The sequence below is a fragment of the Rana temporaria genome, chromosome 4 (genome assembly GCF_905171775.1).
Source record: "Rana temporaria chromosome 4, aRanTem1.1, whole genome shotgun sequence".
NCBI lineage: Eukaryota > Metazoa > Chordata > Amphibia > Anura > Ranidae > Rana > Rana temporaria.
Genome location: NC_053492.1, coordinates 296,015,940 through 296,043,829, shown reverse-complemented (window position 1 = coordinate 296,043,829; position 27,890 = coordinate 296,015,940). Strand labels below are relative to the sequence as shown.

The following is a 27,890-nucleotide window of genomic DNA, read 5'->3' as shown; positions in this document are numbered from 1 at the left end:
GTCTACTGTGCAGGGGGAGGGGGTGTGTACTGTGCAGAGGAAGGGGGCTGTGTTCTGTAAAGGGGGCTGTGAAACATTTTTCTCCTTAAACTTCCTTTTTAAAATTGGGGTGCATGTTATACGCCTGTGCGTGTGATATGCCGATAAATACAGGTACATTTTTGATTTATATCTGGTGTATGATGTAATCCTGTGTAAAGAAATTGGCTATACGGCAGAGGTGTTCCACCGTGGTATTGTGTGTGTATATATATATATATATAGTGGGGATCGAACATTTGGGCACCCCAGGTAAAAATTTGTATTAATGTGCATAACGAAGCCAAGGAAAGATGGACAAATCTCCAAAAGGCATCAAATTACAGATTAGACATTCTTATAATATGTCAAAGAAAGTTAGATTTTATTTCCATCATTTACACTTAAGATTACAGAAAACAAAAAAATGGCGCCTGCAAAAGTTTGGACACCCTGCAGAATTTATAGCATGCACTACCCCCTTTGCAAAGCTGAGACCTGCCAGTGTCATGGATTGTTCTCAATCAGCGTCTGGGAAGACCAGGTGATGTCAATCTCAAAGGTTTTAAATGCCCAGACTCATCTGACCTTGCCCCAACAATCAGCACCATGGGTTCTTCTAAGCAGTTGTCTAGAAAACTGAAACTGAAAATGGTTGACGCTCACAAAGCTGGAGAAGGCTATAAGAAGATAGCAAAGCGTTTTCAGATGTCAATATCCTCTGTCCGGAATGTAATGAAGAAATGGCAGTCATCGGGAACAGTGGAAGTTAAAGCAAGATCTGGAAGACCAAGAAAAATAGCAGACAGAACAGCTCGCAGGATTGTGAGAAAAACAATTCAAAACCCACGTTTGACTGCACGATCCCTCCAGAAAGATCTGTCTGACACTGGAGTTGTGGTACACTATTCCACTATAAACAGATACTTGTACAAATATGGTCTTCATGGAAGAGTCATCAGAAGAAAACCTCTTCTACGTCCTCACCACAAAAATCAGCATTTAAACTTATATATATATATATATATATATATATATATATATATATATATATATATAAAATCTAATACATAGAAACCAAAATCAACAATTTTTAGTAAAGACTCTAACTGCCGTTCCACATGAGGACTGCCCTGAGTTTCTGTTTTATAACAACTGGTTGCAAAGTAGAAAATATTCACTTTTTCATAAAGTTTTTGTTGGTGTTGCTGACCTCTGTAAAACAAGTTTGTTTTACTACGAAAGCAATTGAAATGAATGTTTGATCTTTCCTTTAATACCTGTAATGAAACATACGGTTTTATACAAAGCTCATCTTATGATCATTACTAAATGCACAAGGTCCTGTTATGCATCCTAAAGGCAGTTTTGTCTTTTCCTGGGATCTAGTGCTGTGTAAAACTGGATTTCATGTGTTTTGCTTACTATTTGGTAACAGCTATTATTATTTATTTCAGAAATGTTGGTTTTTGTAGAAGGCCTAAACTGCAATGAAGATTTTTCATTTTTGGAGAGTTGTTTTTATAAGAACAAATATAATGTGCCATTTATTTGGGGGCCTACAGCAGGAAATGAAACCTGCGACATGTTTATTTGGAATCCAGACAGCAAAATTGTCATTAAACACAAGAGCTGAACCTCCTCAGTCCACTTATTTTTATTAAACAAAAGGGCTGTTTAAGACCTTCAGTTACAATTACATATTTGCACTCCTCAATAGATTCTCTAACAGTTTGATCCAAAAAATAAATAAATGCTCAGACTATAGTGTTGGGAGGGAGGCGGGGACATAGTTTTTCTTTAAAAAAAAAAAAAAATTATACTATTGGGTCATTTTTTTATTTTAAGTTTGTAAGCTCCTAAACTGATGTGTTATATACATACTATATAAATATATTGCAAGGTGTTTACAGTACAGAGCGCAAAATGTATTCCCGCTTTTTAAAGAATACCTATATTCTTAGTGCAAGCTGTGTACAAATAAACACTTTAAAGTGATTGTAAACAATAACCTTGTAAAATAACCTATTCAATTTAAAATTGAAATAAAAAGGCAAAACAGTTGTGTATAGATTTAAAAAAAAATATCAAGACCTTTTATCCCCTTTTTTAACAGTGATCACATTCCCTCTGTTCTCAGCTGCATAAGAGCTGGGGGGAATTGAATCAATAGTACACTGGTCTTCCCAGTGAAAGTCTGTGCAGTGGGGGCATGTCAGAACAAGTCTATCATTGGAGGAGAGCAGGCTGACCATGTTGTGCTTTCATGTCTATCGTGGTCAGTTTTTAATAGGAAAGCAGAGGGGCTGGCAAGAATAATTTCTTTTTTTTTTATCAATACATTTTTATTGGGTTTATCAATTTACAACACTTGAGGTAGTTGCATTCAATATACAACTTAAGTAGTATAATCACCTTGTACAGGCAAACAATTAACAGAAAAAAAATACGGTACTCGGCGACCTAGGCCAGCCTACCCCAATTGGGTACAAACTGTAGGACTGGGAGGTCACCAAGATGATCAGTGGTACAGCTATACAGCTAAAGTAAATAAAGGGGGGGGGGAGGGATGGAGAAAACTGAAATAAAGGCTGCCGTTAGTCATTATCTATACCAAAGATTCAGTATTTTATACTGTTATTCTTCAGACTATAGGAAGATTATTAAAGTAAGGAATCTTTTTTAAATATTTGGAAGCTTTCGGGTGGGTTAACCACATTTTCCATTTTCTACGATAGGGGATTATAGAATCATTCTTATAGGCTAATAACAGTTCTAATTGAGCTTGGGTGTTTAATCTGGTGATGACCATTGGTAAGTTTGGGGCGTCTGCGGATTTCCATAGAGAGGCCACTGTAATTCTTGAGGCTATCAAAATATGTAAGACAATAGTCCTATACAAAGTGGGGTTGGCAAGAATAATTTCACACAAAGGAAGTAATACAAAGAGAACGGGAGACTTCTATATGTACAGCAGGCACATATCATGAATATGAAAGATGGAGTAACAAATCCTTTAAGGCCCTGTACACACGAGGGGATCTCCCCTGGAAACGGTCCGCCGGACGATTTCCAGCGGAGATTCCTCCTCCGGATTTGGATCCGATGGCTTGTACTCACCATCGGATCAAAATCCGCGCGGAATTCATCCGCGGTGACGTGTCGCGCCGTCGCCGCGACGTGCGCAACGCTGGAAGGTAAGTTCTTCCACGCATGCGTCAAATCATTACGACGCATGCGAGGGAGGGGAGCGGACGGATTGATCCGGTGAGTCTGTACAGACGACCGGATCAATCCGCTGGACCCGATTCAAGCGGATAGATTTCTTAGCATGCTAAGAAATTTATATCCGCTTGAAATCGATCGGGCCGAGAAATGTCCGCGGATAAATATCCGCTAGGCCGTACAGACGACCCGGATTTATCCGCTGGAACTGATCCGCGGATCAATTCCAGCGGATAGATCCGGTGGTGTGTACGAGGCCTCATACATAATACAGGATACCCACAGCGGTATGGATTTTCTAAAGAAAGGGAAAGCAGTAGTATCACTTTCAGATGACACAGTAAGTATATTTTATTAAAACCTGGAACATAGCTTTAGAGAGGTTGGAGTATTGAAAGGGATGGATCACTGCTTTGGCTTGCTTGTTTGTACATTTCAACTTGATATTTTGGGCATGAGTGACAGGGAATGTGCCAAAGAGCATGGGAAAGGTAGGCTGATTTCTTCTCTTTGCTTTTGGACATTACTGCTGCAAGTACATACAATGATGATGTTAAACCATTTCAGTAAAGCCGATTTTCCTTTTGGGCTATTCAAGCATTCACTTCATAAAAGAAGCAGAATATAAATTATTTTTTCCATTTTTTTAAACCATCTTTTTCCCATATACCAGATTATTTACATGGGCTTTGCTCTAGAAAAATGGACAATAGTGTTGATTTGGTAGAACATGGTAAATATTTGAGACCTGTCATTGCTGCTGAATGACGTAGCCTTTATTCATCAAATTCGCTATTGGTAAACATTAGAATATCTCCAAAAGCTTATTCTGCCAGTATTAAGACGCTGATAATAAAGCTTTTTTAGAAGTACTTCCTGTGGAAATACTACAGACTTATTCAGACATTTGGTTTTGATTGAATTAACAGTTAGATTGTTGTTAACCTATTGTGACGCATAGAAGCATCACGGTTTTCGTAGTTTTTCTATTGTGCATGAAGTAGGAAAAAAAAAGTTAGGTTGATGCAACATAGTCATGCTAGAGGTTAACACAATTTAACACAAATCTGTACATATACAGGATAATGACAGCAGTTGTCAGTTTAACCTCTTCCCGCCCGCAGTACCTCATATGATGTCCTTGACTTTCAAGGGGGATATTTGAATGATGCCTGCAGCTACAGACAGCGATTCTGTGCACGATAAGAACAATCATCGGGGACCCGGAGAAAGAATCAGCCACCGCCGGATGACAACCATAGAGATTTCTATGACCATCGGAGGCCCGGACGTGACGTTATGACGTCATGTCCGGGCCGCGGATGTAAACATAGCCACGATCACGGCTGTCATCATGAGATTTTTTTTCTATCTCATGCTTTCCAGCCTGGAGGAGAGATGTGAGGTCTTATTGACCCCACATCTCTCCATAAAGAGGACCTGTCACGATAGATTCCTATTACAAGGGATGTTTACATTCCTTGTAATAGGAATAAAAGTGATAAAAAAATGTAAAAGAATGTAAAAAAAAAAAAAAGATTTAAAACACCCCTGTCCCCGGTAGTGTTCGCTCAGGAGCAAACACACGCGCAAGTCCCACCCACATATGTAAATGCCGTTCAAACCACACATGTGAGGTACCTCCTCTATAACTCTAAACTGGTAACCTCCATGAGTGTGTGCAATGTTAAAGTGTGACATGTTGGGTATCTATTTACTCAGAGTAAATGTACGTTTTTTTTTTTTTTTTAAAAAGACGCTTGGAAAAATTATTGCGCAAATACTGTGCAAGATAAAAAAAGTTACTATAAAACCGCCATTTTATTCCCTAGGGTGTCTGCTAAAAAAAACTAGGGGTGCACCGAAATGGAAATTTCAGAACCGAAACAAAAACCGAAAAAAAAAAAATTCAGACCAAAACTGAAAATTACTTTTCTTTTTTTTTTTCCCCTCATACCTCACCTAGTGCAATACACAGACGTCACACCTTTTATCATATAATATATAAAGATGTCTGTGTATTGCCAATACACAGACATCTTTATATAATTAATTAATTATATCATAATATATAAAAGATCTTAGATGTCTGTGTGTACTACACTAGGTGAGGTATGAGGAGGATAATAACGAGGCATTCATTCATATATTTAAAAAAACGGTACATGACATAGACCTAGTCAGCACCTTGCAGGCTTGCATTTAATAAGGCCGAGGCGCGGGGAACATTAATCATAAAATTGCACTAGTAGTCAAATACAGTCGGGGACTGGTGGTCTGTGACAGTCACAGACCTTACCTTAACTGCTGGCGTAAGTGAGTCCTGCCGTCGGGTGATGAGGTGAGCAGCTTGCTCGGAGTCACGTGGGGTTGGATGGCGCCCAGCCCCCACAGAACACGGACTTGACTGTTGACTGAGTCTGAGGGGACCCGCATGGACAGCCGATGGTCGGACTCGCACCCGCCAGTGACTGGCTGCGACGTCACGATGCTGGCAGTGGCGGAGCCAAAGGGCAGGGGAAACAGGAAGTGAGCCGTATGGATGGTAACTAAGTCCAGCCCTGGAGGTGGGTCATTATCGGACATTATTTCAGTTGTTTCGGCATGTCCCCATAAACACGATTTTTGTCCAATATGTATCAGCACCGATATATCAGTGCATCCCTAAAAAAAACATATATAATGTTTGGGGGTTCTGAGTAATTTTCTAGCAAAAAAATATGAATTTTACATGTAGGAGAGGAGTGCCAGAATTGGCCCGGTATGGAAGTGGTTTATACCTAATCACATCTAATGAGCATGTTTATGAAATGCAACTAATTGGGATCACTACTCACTTTTTCAACATTGACCCTTTATTTGTTTGTGCTCATTGTAGGCGCACGTTTGTTGCCATATTAATGTGTAAATCTACTTAAATATCATTGATCGGATGCATTCATGGTTAATGTAGCAAGTCCCTGTTGGGTTACCTTGTTGCAAAATTTGTTAATAATGGTTTAAAACTCATGGAAGCTACGCTTATTTACACAAGCTCTAATGCCATACATAGACATGGGAGGCTAGTTGGATGTGTAGGCATGATCTGAAAGCACTTGGGCATCTGTGCTGGCTGGCTAAATATGAATAGTCACATTGGGCAACCATACTATATAGGTGAAGGCCTATGTAGTGATGTGGAGGAATTGTACTGCATATAACTTCAGCGCTGGCTCATTGGAAGGGAATATTGGCAATCTAACAAGGTCTTTTTAATCTATCCTATTTTCCCCAGGATTCATAGACATTCGATTTTCACCTCATCTGGCCATTCAATGCAACAAAACCAATTACTGAGCTACTTAAGCCTAGTACACACCCGCCAAATATCGGGTGACATCGGTCCGTTCAATAAAAGCTGGCCAACATTCGGCCCATGTGTATGTCAACCGATCCGACAGATGTCAAGTGTTCAGCCGGCTTCTGTCGGATGAGCATGCTGGAAAACCAGCAGCCTACCTGCTCCCGATCAGTGCTCTCAGCCAATAGCTGAGAGCGCTGACCGAAGTTTTCTGGCGGGGGGGGGGGGCAGACGTCCCCCTGTCGGAACACAATAGCTCAGCAGGCGATATCGCTGTACTAACATTGTATTGTCAGTACAACGGCTCTGATCTGAGCTGTCGCATTTGTTTTCATTTAAAATTTGTGGTGTGTACTAGGCTTAAAACTTCCAAACACTAAAACAATGCTAAAGTCTACTTTATCTTATAATCTAATTTTAATAGCAATAGGAGATTTTCTTCCTGTATCTCCACCCACAAGCAAGATTTGAATCAGATTTTTAAGGGCCCTTTCACACAGGACCCCCCGATATGGGGGGATCGGATGAACACGGACCGTCTGTCTGTGTTCACCCGATCCGCAGACGGAAGGAAAAATAGGGTTTTCCTCCTTCTGCAGAATCGGAGGAATGCGGAAGCGGGCGAGATCGGGTGTCAGCAGATGTTCATCCGCTGACACCCGCGATCTCATAGGGACCAATGTATGTCCCTTTTTCATCCACACACGGATGGATGAAAAAGCAGACATACGGTCCGCAGGTGTGAAAGGGGCCTAACTGGGAAAATCTAAGTACAGATTTTTTTGTGTGCAGTAAGCTTGTTAGGGAACTCTTCTGCATGACAGACAGGGGTTCTTGGATGAAGTAGTGGGGTAGACTAGTGCAATGCAAAACTGTTTGGATGTGTGTGTATAAGTAAGGGGGGCAGGCTCAACCGGTATTGGCAGTGGTAAAAAACATACACGAGACAGGGACACCTAGAAATAGTTTGGGCAGGTTTGTCATGCACCTTGATTCAGCAAAGCGGCAAACAAACATGGTTTCAATATAGGAGGGCTTCCTATAATCTAAGTCCATAGCGTAAAACAAAGAAAACATCTGTCATGGCCCCCAAGAACATCTGTTAGTGATTAACCGTGTAGGGTGGAATTCGGGGTACCAAGCACACAATTTGTATCATAGTGGTAGTACGAGTTTTGGAATTTGGCTGGCTTATATTTTGCAATTCACATTTTTACATTTTATTTGGATGATCTGCACTATTTGAGCCTTTTTTCCTTATATGTTTTGAGGACATTGGATGAGTTGCTGGAGTGGTGGCTTCTGTCTGTTTCCAAACCTGTCTGGGGATTTTACCATACGCATGCTCATTTGCTGCATTTCACACAGATTTTGGTGGACAATTTATGCTTTTTTTTTAAGACTTCTCTCTGCATTAATGACAATGTGGTGGATGATATATTTTCAAACATACAGCAAAAAGTCTACCTTAAGTGCTGCAGTTGTTGGCACTGTATATTTAGTTGTTGCAGTATATATTTGCATTATATTATATTATTTATATATATATATATATATATATATATATATATATATATATATATATATATTATAAATAATTATGTATGCATGCAGCTTCTTTATTTAGTTTTTAAATAAATTGTGGTACACTTTCATGATTGTTGTTTGCATATTAGCGTGGAATAAATTTGTATTTATTTTTGATAGCTATTTATCTCAGGATATAGGGACCCAAAATGTGTTCTACAACTTTAACCTAGAGAGATTACTTTAGGTGTGGACAACAGTATATAATCTTTAATAGTATACAAGTTGAGTACTTAGAGGTTTGAGATTGTGGCTGTTGATTGATGATGCTCACCATGCTTTTGTGTGTGACAGCTCTAGTGATCCTTTCACAAGTATGCATTGTTTTAAAAACATGAAACTACTGAGTAGGTCCAACATGACAAAAAATAAATAAAAATTGTCCTTTTTTTTTTTTTGCAGGTGGTTTTAGCCCAGTTGGACAGCCACTTAGTAGAACACCATCAATCAGACTACAGATGGTAAGTTTGTTTATATTTTACAGGAATACTTTTTGCGGTGATCTCCCACTGATCATATATAGTAAAATGATCTGATTCCCAATTTCCCTGTTCAACTGTCATGCACCCTCTGTATTACATTCTATTATTTAATCTTTGCTTTATTAACAGAACAATTATTATTATTTTTTTGTGTGCTTAAAAGGTGATGTTTTATGTATCAATAAAACTTTTTTGTAAATATCTTTGTTAGAAATGCTATTTCAGTACTTGGATTCATGAAGACCTGACTACATTATTAGTGTGACTGATGTCACTAAAGAATCAGTGAAACAAATGAATTGTAATACAATTTTGTGAAGTAGCACAAAACATATTTCTTACAGTGCTATGGCATGTTACCTTGTTGCATGTCACTAGTGTTTCTTTAGAATACGCTCAATAGTTATATAGTTATATGTATTGCACAGGCGTAATTACAAGCCCAGAAAGTGATTGATTTATTGCGTAAGTGAGATCTGAGCCGTCAGCGAGGATGTTGCTTGAATTTCATACACAACACCTGTTATTAGAAAGCTAATTGTTTATTTTTGCTGTTTAGGTTAAAGAGGTATATGATCAATCACTTCTGACTGAGTTACCTAGCAGGTTCAGATTCCTTTTAGTGAATTGAAATGTCAATCTGAACATATTAACCAAGGTCACATTTGTCAGAATTATATTATACAGACAATTGTATTTTTTCAACATCAAAAAAAATGTTAAAAATTACATGTCTCTACGATCTCTATAAAGAAACTCTGTCATATGCCTTTTTAAATACAACAGTATTCGGGGGACAGCATCTCAACCAAGCCGACTTAACACCAAATATGTAGGATTCACGTTCTGAGCTCGCAAGCCAAGCTCCTGGATCATGCAGTGCATAGAAACAGTATTAAGATTACATCTGGGTCTCTTTAACCATATAGGAAAAAAAGGAGCAATGAACTAGGGCCCATTGGTTCAGGGAGGTTAGGGGAGATCTCGATTGTGAGGAATATGGATAGGGGTTGTTTTGGTGGTACTTTGTAATGTGGTCTGTGCGTTTAGGGCTTGTTCACACTAGTGGTTGAAACCCCCCCAGCTGAGTTGCAGTTTTACCACCACCCAACCATTCCCCCTTGGGGGTGTGCACACACTGTGGTCACGATGCTTTGGTTCGTGGCCACGGAAGGAATTCTAGGTCTTTACTTGTTATTGGGGGCTTGCTAGTAAATCTTTTTCTATAAATAAATAAAAAGGCGCCCCCCAGAGATCTTTTGATCTCCATGTTGTTCATGTAGACCTCCACCTACTAAAGGTTGCCTACCCCTGCTGTAGTGGAGGACCACACCTGTAATGTCGTGTACACACGATCATTTTTCAGGTTGTAAAAAATGACGTTTTTCAGGCTCTAGAAAAAACAACGTTTTTTTCAACTTGATAATTAAAACGGCCTTGCCTACACACGACCGTGAAAAAAAAATGCTCTAGCAAAGCGCGGTGACGTACAACGCATATGACGGCACCATAAAGGGGAAGTTCCATTCGGATGACGTCACCCTTTAGCTGATTTTGTGTTGCAGCGTGATGAATGTGCTTACTCCATTACGAACGGTAGTTTTACCAGAACGAGCGCTCCCGTCTCATAACTTGCTTCTGAGCATGCGCTGATTTTTCACGTCGTTAAAGCCCACCCGACCATTTTTTACAACCCGAAAAACGACAATGTTAAAAACGTCATTAAAAAATAGAGCATGTTCAAATATTTTTTTGCCCGTTTTTCAGAACCCGAAAAATGCTCTGAATCCCACACACAATCGTTTTTAATGACATTAAAAAAAAACGTAATTTTTTACAACCCGAAAAATGATCGTGTGTACGCGGCATCAGAACTACTAGTTGTAAAGGCTGCTAAAAAAATAATAAATAAAACTGTAATTAAAAAATTAGAAAATAATGATGATGAGATTATATTGCTTTGGGCTTTTAATATAGCATAACTATTTATAGTTGGACAAATGACATTTAATTTTCCATTGTGTTCTAACCATCTGACATCCTGCTTAAAAATTATTACCTAGGTTTGATTTAGACCCTATTCACACCTAAGCGACAAAACGCCCGACGCGGGACGCTTCTGCCGCTAGAGGGGAGAATTTCCATTGCGGTCTATGGAGATGGTTCACATCTCATAGACGCGCAACGCCTGTCGCCTGAAAAAAAGTCCCGGACCCTTTTTTTCACGCGACAGGCGCGTTTTCCCATAGACAGAAATGGGAATACTTTAGGAAAAAAAAAAATTGAAACATTTGTAATCGCGGCAAATCTGCCGCTACACGCGAACGCGGCTGTCGCTTAGGTGTGAATGCAGCCTTACTTATGCATGAGATTAACCACTTAATCTCCAGTACTTATATAAACTTTCACCTGTGAGGCCCCGTACACACGATAGAATCTATCCGCAGATAAATCCCATCGAATGGGTTTCTGCGGATAGATTCTATGGTGTGTACACTCCGGCGGATATTTATCCGCGGATATTTCCGAATTCCAGCAGATAAATATTTGTCGACATGCACAGAATATCTATCTGCTGGAATCGGATCCCACGGATGGATCCGCTCGTCTGTACAGACTCACCGGATCCATCCGTCCAAAGGGATTCCCCGCACGCGTCGTAATGATTTGACGCATGCGTGGAATTCCTTATATGACAGCGTCGCGCCCGTCGCCGCGTCATAATAGCGGCGACGGCGCGACACGTCATCGCCAGAGGATTTCAGCGCGGATTTCAATGCGATGGTGTGTACACGCCATCGCATAGAAATCTGCTGAAATCCTCGAGGGGATTTATCCGCGGATACGGTCCGCTGGACCGTATCTGCGGATAAATCCTCTCGTGTGTATGGGGCCTCAGAGAAGGCACTGTGTAGGATAAATGTCCATGGTGTTAGAGGTTTGTCCAAAGTGTTTGGCTAAACCTTTTTGGGTGTACCTTGTATGCGCAAGGGGAGGAATTTACAAAGCGTGATGCAAGTATAAGGCCTCATTCACACGACGGACCGTTCGGGTCGGCCTGTCAGTTTTGACGGCGGACCTGAACGGCCGCTCCATGCAATCCTATGGAGCGTCGGATGTCAGCGGAGACATGTCCGCTGACATCTGACCCTATCCGATCCGCTAAAAACAGATGTATGGGGGGCACGTCCCCATCCGTCCATGCGGATCGGGTAAGATCTGGTGAAAACGGACTGCTGTCCGTTTTCATCAGATCGCTCCATAGGAGACAGCGGTGCCCGACAAGCCCCTCCCCACTCAGTGAGCAGAGAGGAGCTTGTCATCCGTCGGCTCAGTGGAGATCTGCGGACTGATCTCCCGCTGAGCTGGCGGGAGCAGGCGGACTCTGTAGGAACGGAGTCTGCCTCGTGTGAATGGGGCCTAATGCTTGCACCACACTTTTAAGCATAAAAAATGGAACAGATGCAGCTTCTAAATCGCTTTTTTAAGTATTAAAGTTTAGTTCAAACCCCCAAATATTATATTGCATAGGCCGCTAGCTTTCAACAGGCTGTAGATACTGCTTGAACTTTTTGCAGGGAGAGGCTGTAATAAGCAGTGTGTTTGTATATTACCAATTATAGTTATTCAAACTGCAGTTAGTCTTTGATCAACATAACTAGTTAGAGTAGCAATGATCTTTAATACCTACTGTATGCACAGGATAATGTTGGAAAATATTTCTGTACCATTACAGCACACCAAGAGTCAAATCAAATAGACCTCAGGGGGATCTGTGCCATGAGGAAATACAGACACGCCCTGCCTAAAAATGAAAAAACTCTTAATTTCACAAAACAAACAGAACTTAATAGTAACCTTGGCTATTGGTGAATATGTGGGCAGGAAGGAATTAAAGAAGCAAAACTTGTTTTCTGCGAACACCTGTTCCTAGTGTAATAAGTGTGCCAATCAAAATAAGAAAGGACCTATTCTATTACACTGTATGACAAAGAAGGCCGAGTAGTTTGAATCCTACCAACTAGCTACACAGTATTCCAATGTTTGCTACATAGGATTGAGCGACACAAGAGCTTAGGAATTCTGAAACAGTTGGGGGCTATAAGATGTCATCTACAAGGGTTTTGGACAATGGCAAACAGAAAAAACCTTATAGGTCAGTCTCCATATAACCCTGCTTGTAACCATCATGCCTTTTGCTGGTGTCCTAGCAGGTTGGATGCCTTTTGCTTATCTTTACTGAGAAAAAGGCGACTATAGGTTTTACTAATCTTTTAATTTTTCATAACTGGCTTCAATTAAGACCCTTGATACACCTCTGCTTTGGCACTGGGCTTTGCATTGTGGTGCGTTCCAAACCTGAGTGTACTGGTTAAGTTAGCCACGAATCAAACTTAAGATTCAGAACCGTGGCACAGCCTCAGGTGTGTCATGGACTCTAAGGTCTCACTTTGTGAGTAGGCCTGCGGACTGCTGAGCCTAGCTTGAAATGTGACCTCCAGCCACTGGGCTCTGCATTGTGGCAATTTTTCCAGACCTTTCTGTGCTGTGCTTGTTAGCCACAGAATTATTTTCCTGTTCAGAGCCATGGCATAGCCTCTGACCCTTTTTGAACAGTGTGCAGGCTGTCCCCATGGATCTCATGGTCCCTGATATAAACCTTCAGTCTCTTAGAGTCTCTAGAATAGTTCCCCCCCTCCCCATCATGGAAGCGAAGCACGCTTGTCTCAGGGCTGCCCTCTTGTCTGGAAATCTAGTCTGGTTTCCCATAGCAGTTGGCCTACAGGAACTGTAATTGTTCTTAGCTATCTGGTTAAAGTTCCTTCCCCTTGCTCAGAAAGGGGAAGTGCAGAAACTTTGCTACATCAGGGCAGTTCTGAAGACTTGTAGCCCCATCATGTCCAATATCAGGTAAACGGGCCCTATAAGGTCCTTCCTTGTCAGGTTTTAGTGACATCACTGGGTATCCTTGTGGAAAAGTCATCGTGTCCTACTGTTTCATGTTGGTGTTGCACCAATATGGGGGGGTTGTCTTCCAACTCTTGTCTGTTTTGGTGGGGGGGACTTCTTGTATGCTTTTTCTCCTTTGTTTGTTAGGGTGGACTTCCACTTTAAGTCTGAGAGACTAACACCTAAATTCTCACCCTGCAATCATTAATGTGAGCTAAGTTCAGCCTTATGTCTCAAAATTAACCACTTAACGCCCGCCGCACGCCTATATACGTCCGCACAATGGCATGGACAGGCAGAAGGGCGTATATATACGCCCTTGCCTTCTAGCGGGTGGGGGGTCCGATCGGGACCCCCTCCGCTGCGTGCGGCGGGCGGGATCCCTCGGGGAGCGATCTGGGACGACGGCGCGGCTATTCGTTTGTAGCCGCTCCGTCGCGATCGCTCCCCGGAGCTGAAGAACGGGGAGAGCCGTATGTAAACACGGCTTCCCCGTGCTTCACTGTGGCGGCGCATCGATCGAGTGATCCCTTATATAGGGAGACTCGATCGATGACGTCCATCCTACAGCCACACCCCCCTACAGTTGTAAACACACACACAGTGATCCTTAACTCCTACAGCGCCCCCTGTGTTTAACTCCCAAACTGCAACTGTCATTTTCACAACAAACAATGCAATTTAAATGCATTTTTTGCTGTGAAAATGACAATGGTCCCAAAAATGTGTCAAAATTGTCCGAAGTGTCCGCCATAATGTCGCAGTCACGAAAAAAATCACTGATCGCCGCCAATAGTAATAAAAAATTTTTTTTTATAAAAATGCAATAAAACTATCCCCTATTTTGTAAACACTATAAATCTTGCGCAAACCAATCGATAAACGCTTATTGCGATTTTTTTTACCAAAAATAGGTAGAAGAATACGTATCGGCCTAAACTGAGGGAAAAAAATGTTTATATATGTTTTTGGGGGATTTTTATTATAGCAAAAATTAAAAAATATTGATTTTTTTTCCAAATTGTCGCTCTATTTTTGTTTATAGCGCAAAAAATAAAAACCGCAGAGGTGATCAAATACCACCAAAAGAAAGCTCTATTTGTGGGGAAAAAAGGACGCCAATTTTGTTTGGGAGCCACGTCGCACGACCGCGCAATTGTCTGTTAAAGCAACGCAGTCCCAAATTGCAAAACCTGGCCTGGGCATTTAGCTGCAAAATGGTCCGGGGCTTAAGCGGTTAAAAAAATCCCAGTTTTTCTTCCTTTATTTTGCAGAATCCAGTGCCGTCACATGACTTTAATTCTACTTCCTTCTGAGACAAAAATCAGACAGTGGGTGTGGTTGCTGAAAGCTAGTGACATCACTTCCTGTGAGGTACATTGTTCCTGTGTAGCCAGTGGGTGTATACAGAATGGGAGTTGCTAATCATAGGTTCCCACTCAGTGTTCTCTCATTTTTCATCCTAATTCATGAGAAAATAAAGTGATAAAAAGCCCCATCCACACAGGGGAGGGGGTTCAGCGCACATATACAGTATAGCTGTGCACATTAGCAGGGCACGGAGAGGGGGGGTTAGGGTCGCACCTGTTCCAATCAAACAATGAATCAACAACTTTGAAAAGGTACCTGCAATCCTTTGATGCAACGTTGATCCAGAGTGTAAAGTTGGACCAAAGCTGCACTCAAAGTCGCACTCTAAATCGTGCAACTTTGTGGTTGCAATAGTGGAAATGTAAGGCTCCACTAATATGAATTGTCATGCGACTTTGGACAGAAAGTCACATGACAAGTCACAGCCGATTGATTTTAATGCCACCGTTCCCATCTATGCAACTTTGAAAAGGTACCTGCAATGCATTTATGCGACTTTTGATGCAACTTTGATCCAGAGAGTGTAAAGTTGGATCAAAGCTGCACTCAACGTCACATCGAAGTCGCACTCTAAATTGTGCAACTTTGGGGTCGCAATAGTGGAAACGTAGACTAAGGCTCTGTTTCTACTCGTATTAATTGTCATGCGACTTTGGACACAAAGTCGCATGACAAGTCATAGACCATTGATTTCAATGGCACCTGTTCCCATCTATGCGACTTTGAAAAGGTACCTGCAATGCTTTGATGCAACTTTGATCCAGAGAGTATAAAGTTGGATCAAAGTCACACTCCAAAGTCGCACTCTAGCCTTAGGCTACATTTGACGCCAAAGCTGTGCGATTTAAAGTGTGACTTTGAGTGCAGCTTTAAACCAACTTTACACTCTGGATCAAAGTAGTACAGGCACCTTTTCAAAGTTGCATAGATGGAAACATTTGCCATTGAAATCAATGGGCTGTGACTTGTCATGCGACTTTGTGTCCAAAGTTGCATGACAAGTCGCACTAGTGGAAACGGAGCCTTAAACTCATTTGTAGCTAACTTACATGTAGCTCCCTCAGCTGGACGTGTGCCACACCATGCCAGCATAATGCCCATCACAGTGCCATACAGAAACAACTATGTGGTTGTACACTGTAGAAAATCTGCAGAATGTTGCATTGTGATCTATCTTACTGTTTCTTACAAACAGAACATACTTCCAATGCCTCCCCCCCCTCCCTCTCAGGAGAACTGCTGGCCGAAACAAGGCTATGAAGGCAGGAGATCTGAGAAGAAGAGATGGGGGTGGGGCTTGGCAGGTCTAGGCATGTCTGTCCTAAAGGAGAGAAGGGATGGGGGTGGGGCATGTATCAGAGAAGGACAACGTTTTCAGGAAGTGAAAGGCTCCCATACAGAATTCAGAAATACGGAAGTAAGGTTGTCCCTGAAGAATAACAGGAAGAAGCTGATTGTCTAGCTTTGATTAGACTTATTATAGTGACACAAACCGCTATACAGAAAATTAATAATGTCAAAGATAAAGATATTTTACATATAATTAATAGAAACCTTTTCATGTTTGACTGAACTTCCACTTTAAGGTAATTAATTCCCTTGGGGCAGTCTCCAAGTTGGTAGATGAGTCCTGGTGTTTCGTCAGATATGGCGACCCATCAGAATTGGTAGCGGAAGTAACGTTCCGTCTTCGATATCTTGCTATACGCCGCACTCCTCCATAGTAAGGATACACAGAAAAGGGGAAAAACAGACATGTTGTTACACCAACCATGCTTTTGCATTTGACACTTATATTTAACAGTAACCTGAAATCCAGTACTTGGAACTCCATCTGACTGTTATAATGTTGAATTTTAAAAGCAGCCTGCTCATTATTTTGCAGGTCTGTCCCGGGCACCTTCATTCCGGGACAATACAGTGTCCCGGAATGAAACTGACACAGCCACCCCCCAGGCCAATCTGATGCCCCCAAAAAAGGCTGCCACATCACCTACTCACTGACAGTACTTGTCCTGGCTGGGAATGCCTGGAGGAGTACAATCCCTGCCCCCTGCTTGTGATTGGAGAAATCATAAATCCCACCTCCTTGTGTCCAATTACTGTGCTGTGATTCGTTACAGCACAAGCTGATTTTTGGGAGGGGGCGTGTCCCTGAATGGTAGTTTAAAAATGTGGTCACCCTACTGCTCATCTCACAGGTTTGCTAATCCGACAGAAGTTTGCTGCTTATAAAATTCAACATCTAACCACACAAAGTTCTAAGTACCGTATTTCACTATATAAACTAAATTTCCTCTTAAAAATAAGTGGCAAAATGCAAAAGTCCGGTGGGTGTAACTAGATGTCTGCTTTCCCCCTTCTCAGTCTATCCTTACTATGGAGGAGTGCGGGGTGTAAAAAGATGGCGGCGACGGAACATCACTTCCGTTACTATTTCTGACAGGTCGCCAGAAATGAAACAGGAAGTGAGAGGACATTCTCCTCAGACTGGAGCAGGTGTCTCCTATGGAGGATTCCCCTAACTCTAAAATTATGGATTTGCAATGACTTTCTGTCTTTGTGACATTGGTCCCTTAAAACTAGGTGGACCTACCCAGATAATTTGGAATTATCTGGGTAGGTCCACCTAGTTTTAGGGGACCCATTTTTTATGCCTGATACATATGTGTTCTTTTTTATATATTTTTTTCAATAAACTTGTAGTTAACTCTTTAGGGTGTGCAGCAGTCTGTCTCTTTTTTTTATTTTTTATTTTTGTTATATTGTACTTTTTGATTGCACCCCCCGATAATATCGGTGAGTACTGCACTATTCCTTATTAGGTGGGATTCCCATATTCTCCCCTTTTTTTCAGTAGGGGAAATGTAGAGGGCCAATCTCTCCAGGAGGGACACACACAACAATAAAAAAATGTGAAAGGATTTCTAATCTCCATCCCAGATAGATAGAAATGGCTATACATACATCTTAAGCAGTGGGGTTCTGCCTGCAACACTTTTGTTGTTAATTAAATAAAATGTACTGTAGACAGTATATAATTGTGTACTGTATCCATCTTCTAATGGTAATAGAAATTTGATGTAGTTTTATAAGAAAAAAAAAAGATTATATGCATTAAAAGTTATTCTTGTTGATCTTTGAAGAGGAGTTCCAGCCTGGAAAAAAAATTTAAGTCATCAGCTACAAATACTTTAAGGTGCCACAGAGGAGAATCAAAATAAACCTGTGGACATGCTATGAACGTGAATTATTTACATAATTTTAACAAGCAGTAAATGAACTTTAAAACAAGCCCTCGCTGATCTCTGTATCTATAGTCACTGTGGAGAAAGTTCTCCTCAAAATTCATAGTGGAAACACTGAAGTGGGCTCTACTGGGACCCTCAGCCCCACTTCCTCTCCCTGACACCAGACTATGAATTCAATAATAAATGTTACTGCTGAGAAACTAGCAATTTTAGAAGAGAGGTTAGCAGTGAAAGCCTTTACTTGTAACTTTAAAAAGTGATTTATAAACTCTGAGGAGAATAAGGGGGTACATTGAGCACACTGCAAGGGTTAACTGCTCATTAAGTTAATGGGAGATACAAAGAGACAGTATTATCTACCTTCCAAGGCAGGACCTACTGCTTAGGTTGAGGGAGCCTGAGGAAGCAAAGAGTAAGGTACCGGTAAGTATCACTCTTGATTGTATCACTTTAGTCTTTAAAGTGGCAGTAAACTCCACTTTGTCACTTTGTAAAATGAACATGCACCGTTTGAGATATTCCCATGTTTTGCAGCCGGTGACGTTGCATGTGCACTGTGCTCTGAATTTACGGCATACTTGAGTGCACCGTTCGTTGAGAGTGCTGTGCCACGACTGTGACTCCCATGCGCATTAGTGGGAGTCACACCATTACTTGTCAGTCATTCAAACAGCCTGAGTCCACAAACCCGGAAGGAAGACTGGATGAAGATGGAAGCCCTGTTAGCGGTGACAGTGCACCTCTGGAGGGCTTCGTTTTACAGAAAGTCTTTCATAATGTGCTAGTATGCGATGCATATGGGCACATTATGACATTACCTTGCAGGGGAACCTGAACAGAATTGCCGATCCCTTAGCAGACAAGGCTGCTCATATATGTGTGTGTTTTTCAAAATAAAAAGATAAGAACAAAAATTAATTTAACTAGAGTTAATTCCTCCTTTACATATATTTCTTTGCTGTATTTAAAACTGAAAATGATGTTCATATGATCTCTGTATAGATTAACACAGAAGCAAAGGTTTCCTCCTTGAAAGTAGAAGCTGATAGTGGACTACCTATTCAGGAAACGGTAAGTAATTTTAATTATATAGTATCTTTGTTAATATATAAATGAGTACTGTACGTTGTTCTTGGTCCTATTCTGGCTAAGCTTTTTAATCCCTGTACAAACCCCTTATGCCCTGTACACACGATCAGTCCAAACTGATGAAAACGGACTGAAGTTCAGTTTCATCAGTCCAAACCAACCGTGTGTATGGCCCATCGGACTGTTGTCCTTCAGTCCAAAGTTTTAGGCCTTGTACACACAATCAGTCCAAACTGATGAAAATGGACTGAAGGCTGAGGTCTGATGTGCCTACACACCATCAGTTAAAAATCCGATCGAGTCCAACACAGTGACGTAAAACACAATGACGTGCTAAAAAAAACGAAGTTCAATGCTTCCAAGCATGCGTCGACTTGATTCTGAGCATGCGCGGGTTTTGAACCGATGCTTTTGCGTACCAACCATCGGTTTTGACTGATCGGTCATCAGTCCATCAGTCCGATTTTAAAGCAAGTTTTAAAACTTTGGTCTGAAGGACAAAAGTCTGATGGGCCATACACACGGTAGGTTTGGACTGATGAAACTGAACTTCAGTCCGTTTTAATCAGTTTGGACTGATCGTGTGTACAGGGCCTCAGAACTTGCTTTAAAATCGGACTGATGGACGCCTGACCGATCGGTCAAAATCGATGGTTAGTACGCAAAAGCATCGGTTCAAAACCTGCACATGCTCAGAATCAAGTAGAAGCATGCTTGGAAGCATTGAACTTCGTTTTTTTCAGCACGTCGTTGTGTTTTACGTCACCGCGTTGGACTCGATCAGTTTTTGAACTGATGGTGTGTACGCACATCAGACCATCAGTCCGTTTTCATCAGTTTGGACTGATCGTGTGTACAAGGCCTTATGCCCCGTACACACCATCACTTTATGTGATGAAAAAAAACGACACTTTCTGTGAAGTAAAAAATGACGTTTTTGAAACTTCAATTTTCAAAGACGAAGTTGCCTACACACCATCGTTTTCTCACAATGATCTTGCAAAGTGAGGTTACGTTCCACCACGTTTTACCATTGAAGCTTGCTTCATAAGTAGCTTCTGGGCATGCGTGGATGAAAAAACGTCTTAGAAAACGACGTTTTTTGCTACACACGGTCAATTTCTGTGAAGTAAAAAGTGCACTTTTGAAAAACGACACATAAAATTGAAGCATGCTTCAATTTTTTTTGGTCGTTTTTTTACAAGACATAAAACGACGTTTTCCCCCACACACAGTCAATTAAAGTGACGTTTTTAAAAACGTCATTTTTTTTCATCACATAAAGTGATGGTGTGTACGCGGCATTAGAGTTACCAACAGCTATGCGGTGTGTGGGACAACTTAAAGGGTTCCATTGAATTTATATCCAGTTAAGTCCTTGCAGTACAAAGTTTTGGCAAATCTCAAGGAGATTGTACAGATTGTAACATTTGTCAGTCCGATTCCTTTGGAATCATACAGGGGAAAAAAGGATCGCCACATAGCATAAAATCTCTGGCTAAAAATGTATTAAATAAAGTATTGCACTTACATCAATGTAGATTAAAACAGGCCTTTGTATAATGTGATCACAAGGAGAAGAACGCAGTGTTATAGAGCCAGTGCAGTATGTCCAGACGCGTTTTGTCTACCAAGACGTCATATGGAGTATGGGCTAGCCCCTCACAAACTGTGTTTATTTATAGTGGCATTCCTAAGCAATTGTTCAATCGTGTGGGTGTGGTTTACATCCCCCACAGGAAATGGTATCCACATGCCGTCTAGCATGCCCTCCACGTCTCTCTTTGAAAGGTATAAAATCCTAATGTACAAATAAAATGGGGCTCATAATGTGGACCAAGCCTTGTTCTGGTCAGTCAGCACATGATCAGCCCTATTCAAATAGGGTCAGGGAAAAATGGTGCCCGTAGTGTGAACCAAGCCTCACTTTGGTTCAACTGACATGTGACCTACCAGCTAAAGCCTCACTTTAATTCTGCTGACATGTGAACTGCCTGGCACATGATCTGCCTTATTCAAATATAGTTGAAATGGCGCCTGTAATGTGAACCAAGCCTCACTTTGGGTTCTGTTAGCATGGGACCTGCCAACATCCTATTAGATCTTATTCTGTCTAGTGAAAAAAAATTGTCATCTTAAACAAATAAAGCACACATTTACATATAGCTAAATGGAGATGGCACATAATAAATCAGTGTTGAATCAAATTAGTAAACCGAAGTACATCGTCTCCACAGAGGTACCAGGCAATGCTGTCCTTTGTCCCCTGCCCTTTTCACGTTGGCCATTGAGCCAATGGCGATTCTCCTCCGTTCCTTCCCGGCGGTCTGTGGTATCCCTATAGGCCCGGTCCAAGAAAAAAATTCTCTTTATGCGGACGACACCATGCTATATTTGCTGACTCTCTCGCGGCTGCCTTGGCGCTTAATAACACATTCGGTAGATACTCTGGTGTCTGTATCAACTGGGGGAAGTCTGTTATTTTCGCGCTGCACCCCTCTGAGGCGTCGATACATGCGGGTACCCCCCTGCAATGGGTTTCACAGTTCCGGTACTTGTGAATAACGATGCATAGGGACCTGACACAGTTCATCCCTCTTAACTTGACTCGGGTGCTGTCCCTCCTGACTGAGATGCGCTGCTTGGAAGACGCTGCCCCTTACCCCGGTCAGTCGGGTTAACCTAGTTAAAATGACCGTTCTGCCGAAGTTTTTGTATATTTTTAGACAGACCCCTGTGCCTATCCTGAATGCGTTTTTTTAGGAAACTGGATAGTCTGCTTACCTCTTTTGTCTATAATGGTGGCACCCCTAGAAATCCACCCTGCAACTGCCTTTTACTCTGGGCGGATTAGCCTTGCCCTGTTTTCAGAAATATTACTGGGCTGCGGTCCTTGTTACACTCAGGTGGTAGCCCCATAGGAGGTCCTCCTACAAAAGCACTCTATAGGATACACCAGTTCAGAGTAGCAACTTTACCTCCTTCTTCCTTATATACACTCATATACATTTCATATTTTTAGATTTATAGTTTATTTCATAATCGAACAACAAGAATGATATACCAAACGTTATATATTTAACATTTCTAGCTAGCATATGGAATAGGATACTGTTGTATTGTTTTTGTGAAATAGATAGCAAATCGTGACATATAGTATCATAAGCCCAAAGCTGAGAATCAATTTGCTCGATTGTGATCTGAAAACATCCAATGGGGCAGTGACTAGTGTAAGGCTTCGGTCTGCATTAACTCACGAAAAATGGCTGACGATTACAGAGTATTCATCATGTATAATAAAACATTATAGGCTTCGGTCTTTAAAAACTATCCCAAAATGGCCGCCATATGTATTGCAAGGACTGTATATTGCATTGACCTCGGTCTTCAAAATCTCACCCAAAATGACGGCCGTATATATTACAATAGGAGGTTTGGACTTCAGTCTCCAAAATCTTACCCAAAATGGCTGCCAGTCACGATTTGCTACAAATAGGCAAGACTATTGGCATTTCTGTATGCTCCTGATGATGTCACAAGACGAAACCGGTCGAGCACAGATAGCAGAAAGCCAGACTTCTAACTGCTAGCATTTCATGCCTTTTTTTTATCTCGAAAATTGTGAGTACCCATTTTAAGTTTTAACAATAAATGTGTTTGTAAACGATAAGACACTATTTGGGGCTTCCTATTTCCTGTACATGAGCCATACTGGACTAACACCAACGGAACAATGGACGTTATTTAATCGCCACAGTGCTACACAGTGGCACACACTGCGAAGGCTTACATACTCCATAGGGGGTGAAAAATACGGTGAGTGCGGGCTTTGCAGGGACACGGATTGCAGTGTTCACCTTTGAAGGAAGAGTGTTATCTTTCACAAGGCACCCAGCACGCATCATATCATCCAGCAGGAGTGGGAATATTTTCTGTGATTATTTGCCATATGGACTTGTATATGATCACAACAGTGGTCTATATTTGATTGCACATTTGTTTGTATTATATCACTCAGCAGTTGTGGGAATATTCAGATTCTGTGATTATTTGCCACATGGATTTTTATATGATCACATCGGTGGTCTATATTTGATTGCACTATTTGCACTTTGTTTATTTGCAAACAATTTTTATTGCAACATTGGGCACTTTCCACCATTGCACACAGGCACGCATGCACTTTAATGGTATCAACATTTTATATTAATATTTACTATTCCAAATTTATTCATTAATTGAATTTTAAAACAGCGCCACATCTACTACTATTTTTCTTCATACATTTTTACTTCATTTAGGTGACAGTAACACGTAGATGCTGCAGTTCTTTATTTTTTCAACTCCCTAGGAATACAAGTTCTGCAAATTAAAAATATCCATACCACGGAATCACATTTTAACTCACACTCAGGTGGTGGCTGTCGGAGGAGCCAGCTAACCTGGCGTCCACTCTGGAGGCCGCGCTGCTTGGATCCTATTCTAAGCTGCGTAATCTCATGCACTAAGGACCTAGATCTAACCCCAACATCACACCCTCAATGAGGGCTACCCTGAAGGTCTGGGAGGCTGTCCAGACCAGGGTTCAGAAACCTAATAGCTGGTCTCCTCATACTCTAACGTGACAAGCAAGCATTCAAATTGCCGCAAAAACGCATTACATAATTTTCTGCAGCTTCTCCATTGAAGTATATTGAACCAAAAAAACGAAATCGCACCATTTGTGTTAAAAAAAAAAAAAAGTCCTTCCCTTTCCAAATAGGCAGCAGCTGAAAGAAAACATAGATGTGAACGTGTCCCATAGGAAACCATGTAAATGAACTGTAGTGTGTTTCTGCAAAAAGCACCAAAAAACAGAGGTGTGACCCCAACCTGAGATGTTTAGTAACATAATGGGAGTTAAAAAAAAACTAAAATTAGTACAAAAAGAGCAAATAATCGCGACTGTAAGGGGTTAATTTTTTACTGTTGGACAGTGAAAGTAATATTTACAGTAGTGATTTGCTCTTTTTGTACTATAAAGGGCTAATTTTAGTTTTTTTAAACCCCATTATGTTACTGGACGATTAATCGATTATGGAAATGGTAATTGATTAATTTCATAATCGATTAGTTGTCGATTAGTTGTTTCGGCCCTAGAGTCTACTCACTGTATACACAGTACACATATGCTATAGTCCTTTTACTCACAAAATATGCTTTAATGACTGTGCCCAAAGTGAGTGTCTATCAGGCATGTACAAACCTCAGCACTTTCAGGTTTTAAAAAATGAAACTATTTCATTACATGCTTAAAAAAGGAATAAAGGAGTATATAATGTACGTAGGGTGCAGTGGTGGGGAGTATGTCATATTAAGCCCAGCGTACAGAGTGCAGTGGTCAGAAGTATGAAATGTAGTTCAAGAGTGCATAATGCACAGGGTGCAGGGCTCAGGATTGTGTTAAGCTGGGTACATGCAGCCAATTTCCGATCTTTCTGTTCAACAGAAGCTTATTGTTGGACTGGCTTCTGTCGAACGGTCCTGATGAAAAACCACCAATCTGTTTTGTTTTTTCCTTTCAACCTGCTTGTGTGTACCCAGCTTAACACATAGAGTGTAGGGAACAGGAGTGTGTAAGTCACATAATACAGTGCTCAGAAGCACATAGCTCAGAGTGTGAGGGCATAATGCACAGACCTCAGTGCATAACACATAGAGTAAAAAAGGCTCAGAAGTGTGTGACACAAAGTGCAGGGTTTAGGAGTGTGTAATGTACAGAGTGTAGTTCTTAGAAGGGTTGCTGGGTTAAATAGGTGTTCCATCCTGTACAAAAAAAATTAAGTCAGCAGCTAAAAACACTGTGGTTGCTGACTTTTATTATAAAGACACTTACCTGTCCAGGGACCCTGTGATGTCGGCACCCCAAGCTGATCCACCCATTGTCTCCGGGTGCATGCGCCAACATCTTCACTAAGGGAAACAGGAAGTGAAGCTTCACAGCCTGTTTCCTACGGCACATGCACGAGTCGCGCTGCACTTTCTAAATGGTTCTGCTGTCTTCTGGGACCCATGTGTCTCCCAGAAGGCAGCAGGGGAAAGGAGGCGGGGCTGAAAATTTCATAGATCAACACACCACGATTGCAGTGATCTTACCCAGATGTGGAAGCAGGTACCTGGTTTTGACAGGTATCCGCTTCCCCTACTCTGGAAAGGTGCCAAATGTGGCAGCGGAGGGGGGGGGACAAACAAGTAGAGCTTCCCCTTTTGGGTGGAGCTCCGCTTTAAGGAGTATGTGACACACCAAGTGCAGAGGTCAGGTGTGTGTAATGCATGGAACTCAAGGGTAATGGTGGAACCCCCCCCCCCCCAAGCCCATAAACCCCACAGTACTGGTCACCCCCATCAATTCCCATCACCCACCCAGCATAGATTTCACCTGACAGCCCTAAACCTCCATCAGCACAAATCCCCCTGCCAGCCCAGCTTCCCAGTGCAAAACCCTCCAGTACTTCCACCCCCCCCCCCCTTCCAGCCCAACCCCTCAGTACAAACCCTCCGCAGCTCCTTCTTAGTACAGACCCCCGGCCCAGCTCCAGAACAAGAGCGCCTTCCTCCCCACCAGTACAGGCCCCCCCCCCCCTAAATTCACTCACCAAGTGCTGGAGACCTGACATTGGCACTGGCAGTGGAAGAGGGAAGTTTCAGCTCTTGAGGTGACAGGTGCTAAGGAGTAGCACCCCCCCCCCCCGCAGCTTTGCATTCGAATGAGCTGGAGGTGGGATTTGCATATAAAATAGCCACTTTAGCTCATTCATATGTAAATAATGCCAACACATCATTTATATGCAATCACATGGCAATAATATTAATATGCAAATCCTGGAGCCATTTTACATGTGAATTTACCATAGACACAGTATACAGTGACAGAGCCTTTGCGACACAAAGAACAGTCCCGCACAAACCCAAGACTGTTGGGAGGAACAGTATGCAACATGTTTATTTCAGTAAAATGGCCTGGTGGTGATGGTGTTGTCAGTTTACAGCAGGATCACATGACATAGATGGGACTTGTTACATTGCCATGTTTGTCACTGCAGTTAATATTAATCCATATAGTGCAATAATCAACTATGAAATACATGATTCTTACAAATCTTTTAGAAGCATTGTTCACTAATTTTAGTGACATGTGCCATTATTTTGTAGTTGTGAGTTTTCTGGAGGGAATAGCAGCCATTGCAACATTTTCTTACAACACCTGTTTCAGTTGTAATATTTTTGGAGAAGCAATGTAAAAAAAAAAATCTGTCATGTGAAGCCAAGGGATGCTGTGTGTATATTGGCCTTGCTTCATTGTGCATGTTACAAGGACCACCAAATCACTGAGGCATTTCCAACAAACTAGGCACTGCATATGGCCAATCTGTTTGGGTGAATTTATTTACACCTATTTTTGCATTACTTGATAACAACAAAGCAACCAACCGTATAATGAAATGATATAGAAACATTGTAGAAGTATAACATTTCTGTAATGATTAGATTTTGTTGATTGCTGGATCTTTGAATGTGGGACTCACAAACAACAGGAAGAACTTAAACCTGAATTTTGCTAAGAAATGCTCCCCCCCCCCCCCCCCACCACCCAGCTGATCACTAATTTAAAAAAAAAGGGAAAAATCCCTTTTACTAAATAAATCTATGATCATGTGCTGGGTCCCAGGTAGTCTATCTTTTTCACTCCAAAGCAAGAAGTTCTTCAGTTGTCAAACTCACTACCTGGGTGATGTGGTTATATTGGATGTCCAGCGGTGGGGTCCCTTCAAGCTCTTGAAAACTGCAGCATGACATCAAAAAGACCCCTGTCATCTTCACCTCACTTTGTTCCCCCTGTTTTTGTGGGGTTTCTGGCTATTGGAGGACACTGATTATGTCCCTCCCATATATGACGGCCTGTCCCAAGCAACCCTGATCCTGTCCCCCTCCCTCCTGTTAAGTGCCCCCACAGCCAGCAGCTCACTATGGGCACCTGAGCCGAGTTACAGCTCTGTGTGTCCATTCAGACATGGAGCCGCGACCTTAAGGCCTCGTACAGACGGGCAAACATGTACGATGAAAACGGTCAAGCGGACCGTTTTCAGCGTACATGCCCGCCCAGAGATTTCTGTATGATGGCTGTACACACCATCATACAGAAATCCGCGCGTACACGATACGCGGCGATGAGGCCGCGCCGTCGTGCGCGGCCCTGGCAGTTCAATGCTTCCACGCATGCGTCGAAATCATTCGACGCATGCGAGGGATGGCGGCCGCTCGGACATGTACGGTAAGTCTGTACAGGCGACCGAACATGTCCGACGGACAGGATTCCAGCGGGCATGTTTCTAAGCAAGTTTAGAAACATTTGCCCGCTCGAAAACGGTCTGGCGGGCAAATGTACGCTGGAATCCTGTCCGCTCGGCTGTACAGACGACCGAACATGTCTGCTGAAACTGGTCCGCGGACCAGTTTTAGCAAACATGTTCGGTCGTGTGTACGGGGCCTTATGCATAGAATGCATTCAGATAAAAAAAATCTTCTGCCTTTACAAGT

At 41.8% G+C, this 27,890-nt stretch overlaps 1 protein-coding gene across 1 annotated transcript in view; it reads left to right on the top strand.

Annotated features, from left to right (window-relative positions):
- AHI1 (Abelson helper integration site 1) overlaps positions 1–27,890 on the top strand; it is a 329,300-nt gene that overhangs the window by 265,426 nt on the left and 35,984 nt on the right. The window contains exons 20-21 of the mRNA XM_040350481.1: positions 8,573–8,631; positions 19,227–19,295. Coding sequence (XP_040206415.1) covers positions 8,573–8,631; positions 19,227–19,295 — 128 coding nt within the window. The remainder of the gene's footprint in view (positions 1–8,572; positions 8,632–19,226; positions 19,296–27,890) is intronic.